The 11,522-nt window shown below is 39.9% G+C and overlaps 1 protein-coding gene across 9 annotated transcripts in view; it reads left to right on the top strand.

Annotated features, from left to right (window-relative positions):
- Positions 1-3,746, top strand: part of cabin1 (calcineurin binding protein 1) — a 48,237-nt gene extending 44,491 nt beyond the window's left edge. For all 9 annotated transcript variants that reach the window (XM_047800418.1, XM_047800425.1, XM_047800423.1 and 6 more), the window contains 3 exons: positions 928-1,080; positions 1,178-1,365; positions 1,763-3,746. In XM_047800418.1, the coding sequence (XP_047656374.1) occupies positions 928-1,080; positions 1,178-1,365; positions 1,763-1,912 (491 nt within the window). In that variant the 3' untranslated portion in view covers positions 1,913-3,746. The remainder of the gene's footprint in view (positions 1-927; positions 1,081-1,177; positions 1,366-1,762) is intronic.
- The last annotated feature ends 7,776 nt before the right edge of the window (positions 3,747-11,522 follow it).

Genomic DNA, 11,522 nt, shown 5'->3' on the forward strand with positions numbered 1-11,522 from the left:
GTGTGTGTGTGTGTGTGTGTGTGTGTGTGTGTGTGTATGCGAGAGAGAGAGAGAGTGTGTGTGTGTGTGTGTGTGTGATAGTGTGTTTAAAACAAAGTGTGTGAGATGAGAAATGTGGGCCGCACACACACACACACACAGATAGTGTATAGGTGTATATGAGCGTGAGTGGAGTCTCCCTGAGATTGCCACGTTTTTCTGAGCTCCACGCTTAGTTGCTAGGGAACCAGAGATGGAAAAGGAGTAGGATATTTCATTAGGCGTTTGCAAGTATCCATGATACACACTGCGTAGTATGTGTTTTCTGTGTATGTGTGTGTTTGGGAGGCCTACTTGAAATGTGAGTATGACAGAAACACAGACACACAAATAATAACAGCTGCTATTACAATAACATCACATTCAACTGTGTCGTATGTTCAGTGGGGGTTTATTCAATACTGGAGTCTCACAATATTTATTTGGTTTCTTTTCTGATCTTATTCAAGAACTGTGAAGATTATGTAACAGTTAAAAGAAGGAAAATCAAGAAACTGGTTAAAGGAAAGGGCTACAGGATAAAACATTTGTGCTGTGCTGTTAAAGGAAAATAATCCATTTTGTCCTGTTGTGTTTTACAAAATATTCAAGCAGCTAAATAATACTGTGATGAACTCTCTTGTTGTTTAGTGCTTTCTAACTTCTTTCTCAGAAAAGTCTATCGTGTTGCACGTTATTGTGATCTTGTTATTAGTGCGTCAAGCATAAACTGATCGCATATCATTCCTGTACATATGATGTCTTGGCCACCACTACACTGGGTGAACTGCAGTCAGAGCAGAAATTAGAGCTAGATCAGAACTAGCTGAGTTTATGCACTTGAAACTTTTTATCTGATTGAAAAAGATGTATTTAATATTAATTGTGTGTATGTGTGTGTGTGTAAAGACAGAGAAACCTCTGCTCCAGAAGGTCTGGCATATAGACAGCAGGAGTCTCATTTGTGTCAGCAGATGAAGATGGCCACAGTTTCCCAGAGTCACAACACACAGGACTGGAGCAGTCATGAAGCTGCTACCTGCTCAACACACGCAGACACGGGTAACTTGTGTGTGTGTGTGTGTGTGTGTTTGTGTGTGTGTGCGCGCAACATTTGACTGTAAACAACATCCTGAGTGTTTTGTTTATGCCTCTGCAGAAAGTTCTGATCAGTCGAAGCAGGGTGATTCAAGTCGGATCCGCTCCCGAATCCCCCCCAACATGCCCAAGCTGCTCATCCCCTCCACCGCCGCCAAATTCCCCCCAGAGATCACGGTCACGCCTCCGACTCCCACACTGCTCTCACCCAAAGGCAGCATCTCGGAGGAGACCAAACAGAGGCTCAAAGTAAGTCCACACCGCGGCATCAGACTGTCAGAATAGCAGAATCCATCCTGCTTTACTAATGCTGCTACTGATCTTATAAAACACTGGTGCTGAATTTATAGGAATATAATCAACTACAGCATGATGTGATGTAGCTCAGCATGAAGCCATGTGACCGTTAACATACCAGAGTTGATTATATTTCAATAAAAGCACGTCACAGTGTTTTATTCCTCATCTGATTTTTTTTTTTTTTTTTTTAATCGGCAAATAAATCCAATGGCTACAAATTTGTATTAATCTGAAGGAGTATTTACAGCATTGTTGAGTCTGACTTCAGCGCTGTGCTAACAAATTTAAACCCAAATCTAATTCTGTAGTAGTACCTCCTGTCATTTCCACTCTTTCTCTTTTGCAGAACGTGATCCTGGCATCTCAGTCGGCAGCTAATGTGAAGAAGGACACGCTGACTCAGCCGGCGCTGGAAGTACAGGAGACGTCCAGCCAAGAGTCGTCCCTGGACAGCGAGACGGACGAGGAGGACGACTACATGGACGTTTTGAATTAGAAGGATTTCTGACCGTCTCTCTTTCTTTCTCTTTTTTTTTTAAATCTTCCTTTTGTTTAGTAGCTCGTTTATTCGTCTCGAATCGACGGAACATTTGCATCCGTGCACTTTGTCTCTTCGTCCTGCAGCATTATGCACGTTCTTAAAGCAAAAGGGCTTTTTCCTCGATGCTCAATGATGTCCTCTCGCTACAAGTGCACTGTGTTCTCCCTTTCTAGCTTTTTTTGCGCTTTTGTTAATTTATTTTAATCTCCGGAATGATGCTGCCAAGATTCACTCCAGTCCAAACAATAAACCGTGACCAGCGACTTCGAAACCCCGGTGTGTTCCATGCGCCTGCATCAGAGGCTTTAAGAGCAGGGGTCCTATGCACACAGTTAGTCTAATGCAAGGCATTTATAATTACAGCCACGGGGCATTAGATCAGAAAGTGTTTCCCTTTTCCCCTTATTTTTTAAATGAAATGAGTTTACATCGAATAAGGTGCTTAAACTCATGACATTCCGACGTGGATGTGTGCTCTGATGCCATCAGCTGTAGGTGGACATTTCCTACCCACAGTGAAGCCTCTTGCTTTGAGCATGGTTGCCTTGCTTGTGTGACGTGTCCAGTCCAACAGCAGCATGAGTTTACACTTTCCTGTAGCGCCAACCACCTTTTAATAAAACGAATTTCTACTACTCTGTTTTTCACCAAAGTTTACTTTCGACCAATATGTGTATCCTCGAGTTCATAAAGCGAGCCACTTTGGCCTCTTGTAGTCCATTTCTGAAACCCCTCTTTTCATAAAGAGACTTCTTTTTGGGGTTTTAACATTTCAAACATGTTTTTCTGATCAAAGCAGCAGCTCTGTGACTGTAGTCAATTTTGTGTGCATTACGTGGAATCGTTTTCCGTCTTCAGACGCAGTTTCTTTCGTGCCGAGTCGTAGCTAAGCATGAGCGTTTTAAGCACGCGGGTTTGAGTCCTGCCACCAGCACTGAGCCGGAGATACACGTATAGTCATGTTCTTATGTAACCTAATTACACAAAGGTATGTCATTGTTTGCTTTAAAGCAATGCACCTTCTCATGATCAAGTGTCTGGCTTCATACTAATGTCAACAATAGTGGAATTTATATTTTAATACATGAAACGGGGGAGAGAGGTTACATTAGCACGATCCTGGATATGTGGCATTGCAAGTCGGTGCATCACTCTTGAAGCTGTAGAGCATCACATGCATGTTTAAAGAATAAATGTATATTTTTGAAAAACAGAAAGCACAAGATATGTCGTGCTTTGCCTTCCCCTGGACAGAACATCTGGAGATCACGTTGACCTCCTTCCTATACAGCTGAATGTTGTTATTGTTTTTTTTTTGTTTTTTTTTAAATCATCATACAGTACTTTTCTACAAATGGATGGATTCATTTCCTCCTGTATTTTTCTGGTTATTGAATAAAAATAGTTTAATTTTTTGCAAAAATAAGGAAAAAGCTTGTCAAGAGAAAAAAAAAACCATGAGGAAATGCAACGGATGTCAGACTCGTACGTACATCAGACCAAACTACCTGTTAATGGATGATGATGTTTGTATTTTTCTCTACATTGTAAGAGCGTTGTGTTGGTAGGGTTGTGTTTTGGGTTTTTTTTTTTTTTTTTTGTATGGCTCTGCTTGGCCTTGTAATGAGAATGTAACTTGGTGAAGGACGGATGGTACGAGCACTGAGCTTGAGCTCTCCCTGCTCACACTTGTTCTCCTGAGGGTTGATTATTTCTCTCAGTTTTTGACTTGCTGCATTAAAAACTTGTCTCAAAACCAAAAATAACACTTAATGACACTTTTACCCTGCACTGAGTTTGACCCTTTTTTGTCTTTGGCACTCATAAGAATGTACCTGTGCCTCACACACATCAATACATGATACATTTCTGCTTTTAAAGTCAACAGAAAAAAAACACACTTATAAACTTATAAATATAAAAATAGGGTTGTTTTTTTTTTTTTAAACGAGGGACAAATTTTTTTATTTTTTTTATCCCTTAACATTCAGCGTATTTCAGACTGTCTTTAACTGTCATTCAGACGCGTGTTAATCTAACTATTATTTCTATCACAGCGCTGTTGAAATGCATGAATCTGATATCGGTGGTGTTTCTATAGTAACAGCTCCTTCAATACGACTTACATGACAGATGCTCCATGTAATCTACAACTAATAATAAGCAGATTGATACTGTGCTGTTATTTAGCAATGAAAGAAACGTACAACAAATAGTTGACATGTTGTATGTAATAAGACTGTTTTCCTTCTACAGAAGGAGTCTCCAGTGTCAGCACCGACACCACAGGAAACTTTAGACAATTTTAACATTGGATATTGTCTCAAAGCTGCTTTACAGAACATAAGAAACATAATACAAAAAGTGTAATATTAAACAAAGAACAATAGTTCAAGATTAATATTAGAATTGTATGTTAATGTGTTTGTTTTTATCCCCAATGAACAAGCCTGAGGTGACTGTGGTGAGGAAAAACTCCCTTAGATGGAAGACAACCAGACACAAAAGTGAACCTCATCTTCATTTGGGTGACATTGGAGGGTGTGATTGTAAATATATAGTCCAGCAATTGTGTATTAATGAGGAACTTCTTGTCCTCAAAGACCACATGGAGATAGCATCTAATCTTAGAATGTCCGAACACTTCGTAACGTGGAATCCAACTCAAGCTGGAACATCTTTAGATGCCCTAGGATCATCACAGGGTTGGACGGTTGTCAATGAAGGATCAAAATCTTCATGACACGGAACACAACTGGAGCTGGTACAAAGTCTGGATGCGTCGAGATGGGTAGAAAGAGAGAAGCGGTGGAGAGGAATGAGCACAGCTGCTGTTCAGAATATTATCAAGCACTAGATGATAATGTACATTTGATAAGATGTACTAGAGCACAAGATTATGGGAAGTATTATGTGCATAATGTGACCAAAGAAATAGGTTTTTAATCGACATTTAAACTGGGAAAGTGTGTCTGAGCCCCGAACACTATCTGGAAGACTATTCCAAAGTTTGAGAGATAAATACAAAAACACTCTACCACCTTTAGTAGACTTAGATATTCTGGGAACTACCAGAAGTCTTAAGTTTTGTGATCTCAGAGACAGTGAAGGATTGTAACGTGTTAGAAGACTAGTTAGATAAGAGCCTTGTACGCAAGTAGCAGCATTTTGTAATCAATTCTAAACTTAACAGGTAGCCAGTGTAGAGATGATAAAATTGGGTTTCATTCATTCATTCGTTCATTTTCTACCGCTTATCCGAACTTCTCGGGTCACGGGGAGCCTGTGCCTATCTCAGGCGTCATCGGGCATCGAGGCAGGATACACCCTGGACGGAGTGCCAACCCATCGCAGGGCACACACACACACACACTCTCATTCACTCACACTCACACACTACGGACAATTTTCCAGTGATACCAATCAACCTACCATGCATGTCTTTGGACCGGGGGAGGAAACCGGAGTACCCGGAGGAAACCCCCGAGGCACGGGGAGAACATGCAAACTCCACACACACAAGGCGGAGGTGGGAATCGAACACCCAAACCTGAAGGTGTGAGGCAAACGTGCTAACCACTAAGCCACCGTGCCCCCCCCCCCCCCAAAAAAAAATAATTGGGGTTATATGATCATATTTTTTGTCCTATACAGTCTGTAGGTCATGAATGCATGAACTACTGTAGCTTCTCAGCATCAGATACAGATAGGATGTTTTTTAGCTTAGCAATAAGGTGGAAGAAGGCTGTTTTTGTATTATGATATGATTTTATAGACATGTTGCTGTATAATAAAACACCCAGGTCTTTCACTGTTGAGCTAGTAGTTACAGTAAATCCCTCTAAATGGATCTTTGGGCAGATATTTCTGTGGAGCGAAACGTGTTTATTGTCTTGTTTATTATAGTAAGTACTTTTGTATCCCAAGGAAACTTCTTAAAGCTTTTAGGTTAGCTGTTACTTGTTCTAAGGGAAATCTCTGGTAAATCTGCATGTAGTACTGAGTGACAGTATGAGTTTCATCCAGTAACCACTGATTTAGACTCCATTTCCTATCCAGAAAACCCCCCTAAAATATTAGCACATTTTGACACTTGTGCTGCTGAGAAACGTTTTCCTTGAAGGCAATCTGAGAATAAACAACCCCAACAATTTAATAGCTTTAGTGTGAAAAGGTTTGGACCAACCTCTTTGTAACTGTGACCCAAAAAAAGCTTGCTAAGCACTTCCCTAAATTGGAATCCTCATTTCCCTTCACTTCTGTTTGGATCTTCCAAATCTGACCTGGATAAATGTCAAGCTGTACCTTCGAACCGCTGCTGTGACCACATATAGACTGTCTTGAGCTCATTCCAGGATTTATAATATTCTTAGTAAACTATTGAAATGAACGTGAAAAGCTCTTACAAATAAAAATTTACTGAGTTGAGTATATGAAGGGTTCGGTATAGTCTTTGGAGTATCCAATATTGTCTTTGGTTGATTCTAAGCTGAATGTTTAATGAAGGAAGAGAAGGAGACGGTTAGAAAGAGCTGTTTTGAGCTCTCTTGCTCGCTCTTTCTGGCTCTCTGGCCTGTTGCCGTTCTCCTTTTGCTACTGGACCACCCCGTCTGCGTTAGGCAGGCCGTGTTAAAGAGAATGACCATCGGGGTGTGAAGCCCTCAGACTTGAGGCAGGACATTAGGGCCCATTAGCAACTCCTAGAGGATTCTTATAAAGTGCTGCCAATTTGTCATTTGCTCTCTTTGGCAAGCAAGCTTCAATTTATAGACACCCAAGGTCAAATGTGCCAATGTGTCAATCTTCACTAAAGGAACATGCTATAACCTAGTGTTGGATTACGATTTGTGTATTTATCACTGATTATAACGCGATGCACTGGGATCTTGTCTCGTCTTAAAGTGCATCTTAAACGGCAGAAACATTCTGGAGCACATCTTGTGCTGGTTCATGTGCCTTTAGATGCTGATTTCCAAAGTACCGTGTGTCCAGACACAGCCAAGCTCTACCGTCCTGTTGATGGCTCGTACCTGAGGGCCGAAAGTGGCCAATTAGAGCATCAAAAGGGAGCATTGCATGGATAATGCCAGTGAAAGGTGTGAGATTTCTCGTCGGGTGATGGAGGGGGGGCTTTATGGAGGCCTACAGCCGTCTGATCACGGCCCAGAAGTGCCTGTGTATTGGCAGCTGTTAAGCTATTGAGTGCTGATGGTATCCATGTGAAGCACAGCAAATGGTGAACCTGTCGATAACTGTAGACTTTAGCCAAAAGGAAACAAAATACTTTTTTTTTAAATGTGCTTCGAATCCAGTCTTTTAAAAAAATGGGCTATTGTTAAAGAAAAAAAAGGATAGCTTCTTAATTTTAGTCATTGTTTTACCTGCTAAGCGTTTATATAATGACGATAGCAGGTTAGATAAACTGGAACAAATGCATATAAATCATTTAACTGCCTATAATAAGCAGTGTTATGACTCACTCATGACCATGGCTTTGAAAAAAAAAGCTGCTGATCTGAGGCCTGAGTTTCCTCCATAAAAATCAAAGTTCCTAAACAGCATGAGACAAAAGCTAAGTTGGACTGTGTGTGTGTGTGTGTGTGTGTGTGTGTGTGTGTGTGTGTGTGTGTGTGTGTGTGTGTGTGTGTGTGTGTGTGTGTGTGGGGCTCTCTTGATCTCTGTGGGGTCTTCAACAGGAAGCCGCTAGTAATGTTTAGATATGACACCTCGGACAACTTTACATTTCCTCTAAAGGCACGCCATGTGTTTCCAGCAACGCATTAATGATATTTTAACCACATCAAAGAGCATATGCATAATTTTATGACAGTCTTCACAACTTGACGAGGTTAGCTGGATGTCGACTAGCTGAAGGACCCAAATTTGACCTTTTGGAGATGGAATTACGGATTGTGAAGTTGGAGTTAAAATCTTGATATGAGGTTTTGAATAAACAGAAAGATTTCAAGAATCACATTTATCAAATCACTACAATTTCTTCATCATCATCATCATCATCATCATCATCATATTCGTCTCTAAGACGTTCAGAAAATAGTTGTTTCTTTCTCCCCACCTCATGCTCCATAACTGTAGAATCGTGTGTAATTTCTAACTAGACAAACACCCCTTAGGTGTTAATAAGCTACTTAACCTGGTCAAGTGTCCGAATCATCGAGCCTGAGCTGCTAATACCGACAGCACTGCACGTGCTTCGATGCTTGTACCTCCTCTGTACTGTTGTAATCCTGGATTTCTGTTTCTTTTTTTTTTTGCTCCAGAGACCAAACCTGCATGCTATAACATTCGATTCCTGCAACAGTACAGTGGATCTGTGAATGTGATGCTACAATGGCTGAAAATCTCTTTTAAAATCTCATATCTAATGATTCCTCAATCAAACGCCATAAGTTCAAACTCCATAAGATGGCCTGAAGAAGAAACCTGGAGAGGAACCAGACTCAAAATGGAAACTTGGAATAGTGTGACTATAGAAATACAAGTAAGCATGTTGAAAGGATGTTCACGCTGTCTATGAATGAGTGTTTACTAAATCAGCAACAGATCCAAATCTACATTATGCAGCTAAGATGATCCACTGAAGCACGGTGTACACTTCAATACAAACATATTTAATATGGTTGAACAACCAAAATTTCAAATTCATTCTCCTAAAATGTTCAACACTTCACACACCAGGACTGAAGTGTGTCTGTGTGTGTGTGTGTGTGTGTGTCCACAGTGTGGAGTGACGCCAACAACGCATTACGTGTGCTTATTACCAGCTTTTCTCAGGTGAAAGAACTCAAACTATCACACCTTCATTAGAGAAAAAAGAAACGAGAAAGAAGGGTCCCGAAGAGGCCACTTCATGAAGTCTGTCATAGAGGTGTGAGAGGATCTTTGGCCATTCTCTGACACTCTGTATGGATGAGTTTGTCTTATAATACCAATATGCATCCCCTTAGCCTGGGCTGCATTCAATACTTTCGCAGCTAGAGAAGGCTTTCAACTCGTAAACACACAATCCTGTTGTAATCGCGACTCCCTTTATGAGTAGTTTGAGTCTCGTTTCTGTTGTATAACCTTCAAAAAAACCCAAAAAAATACAGGTCCATCATTGTCTCTATTTGCTATTGATTGTAACTGAGTGGAGCTCTTAAGAAACCAGGCGAATCACATTAAATTCCCTTAAGGGCGTTCAACCGACTCAAGTCGAAAGCTGTCAAAATGGTAACCCGCTCAAATTCCCTTCATACTAGCCTTGGCTTTTGAAGACTGTTTTTTTTTTTCAGTAGTATCGCTAAAAACTAATCCAAACCTGATCTAAGGTTCCTCAAAGGTTCCTTGGAAGATTTTCTGGTTCTAGCATATTAAAGAGGATTAATATTTTGTATGGTGTTATAACATAGATTAGTGACATACACGCCATGTCAATACGTTGACTATGAATGATGTATAAATTCGTGTCTTTTTTATAATCGAGTTCTAGGATAGATTTGTTCCTCAGCTGTAAGGTGAGGTTTATAAAGCCCGATAAGGACGATGTGTTTTTATGGTTTCACATTTAGACCTTACGGAATTGTGAACTGAAACTACTAAAGTAAATATATTAAACATACAATGCTGATAATATGCAAAAAAAAAGTCATCGTGTAACCTGGAAAAAGCTGCTTTCTCCCCCGACCCCCTTATCTCTCTTCATCTGTCAACCTCGTCACCGTTTGTAATGGTCCTAATGTAAGTGCTGTTGAAACGTACACCTCGCTCCATCACCATTTTACACGCCACAGCTGCACTTTGGTGTGGGGAGATCAAAATCTTTGACTTATAATCTACAGCATGTACAATACATCTATTAATTACCTAGAGGAAGATTTCTGAGGGATTCTCAGTGGCACGGTTGTAAGCGATTTATTCTTTCTACTCATTTACACGATATAGATAAAAAGTTTTATCTAGAGCCATGATGCTCATTTTCAGTCACGATTCTCTCTTTATATCTAAATGTTATTTGTCTTGATATTTGATATTTGTCACGACCCGCCTTGACATTTATTCTCCAGTTCTTATAGTTATTAGTCAGTTTGACCGGATGCTGGATGAAACCTATAAATAACAACATCTCAAGAAAATTGTGCTTGAGTGAAACATTAAAAAAAAAACCTCTGGAATTGATTTAAATACACATTTAAATACCAATTGCCAATATTTCAATAGCTGGATTATGTTCATGGGATTAATTAGTTTTATGGGGTTATGGGTTTATAAAATATTTGAGAATCGCTGATGTAAATGATTCTTTTGTAAATGATTTATACGACTTTATAAAGAACACTTAAGATTTCCTTGAGCAACCCTTTGCTTTTCAACAGAGCAGCTTCGAGAGATTTTCCGTGAAATAGTAAACTCGTGACCAGAAAGATTTGTAGTTTTAAAAAGTAAATTTCACCACTACACATTTTGGAACATGTCTATGAAGAGGCTCCAGACTCCAGACTGACTCCAACGCTTATTTCCTCATTTGTGAATACAGTAAGTCAAGCACACACATCAGGTTGCTTTCATTTACAAATGAATACGAATAGTTAGTAATGCCTTCTGAAAGATTATTCACCCTGATAAACCCACTCACACTGTTTATGTGTTTGTTCTCTGTAGCTGGAGGCCTGATTGTGCGAACAGCCTGCGAAGTATCGGGCCATACAGTCAAAGTTCTTTCAGTGCCTCACTGCCATTTCCTCCCTCAAACCTCTTCCGCTGCGGCTGGATCCGTTCCCTGATTATTCTTTGAGTTACATTCGGTGTCGTCCGTCTTCTCGTTCTTCATCTGGTTCTCCAAATCCATCTCAGTGTGGTCTGTCTTTTTTCTCTGCATGAATAGAAAACTTAAACCCACATGAGGAATGTGGTGGTGCTCCTAATGAGATTAAGTACCGAAACATTGTCACGTCTAGACACACTGAATCCACAATACACAACACCCCACAGCTCCTCCACACACACACACACACACACACACACACACACACACACACACACACACACACACACACACACACACACACACACAGGACAAGCTGTCCTTCAGGTAAACTCACCTGAACGTTTGCCTCAGGGCCTGAATTCTGTCATGACTCTATTAATGCTTTATGTCTCTCACCTTCAGTCCCTATAATGGATGTGATTTTTTTTTTACTCCAGCTTCAGCCGTAAAATGAATAGTGAAGAGTGTAAAATAATGAAAGAAATAAAAACGTTATTTCATCTAAACTTTTTCCTTTATTTCAGTTGAATTCGTTGTCTCAAAGCAGCTTTACAGAAGTGTAGAAACAGAAGAGCAAAAACAAAATAAATATAATAAGAAGAAGAAAAATTTGAAGAATAATGTTTCTCCTTTGGACATAGAAACATCATTTATCATTATTTATCTAAACAAACTGTACGTAAATATTTAATGTGTCTACTGATTCATGACAATATCAACCTTCTGAATCTCTAGTATTGTAATATCAGGGTAATCATTTCACATTATTTTCCATATAGTTAATCTATGAATAACCAA

The sequence above is a fragment of the Tachysurus fulvidraco genome, chromosome 14, assembly GCF_022655615.1.
Source record: "Tachysurus fulvidraco isolate hzauxx_2018 chromosome 14, HZAU_PFXX_2.0, whole genome shotgun sequence".
NCBI classification, from domain to species: Eukaryota; Metazoa; Chordata; class Actinopteri; order Siluriformes; family Bagridae; genus Tachysurus; species Tachysurus fulvidraco.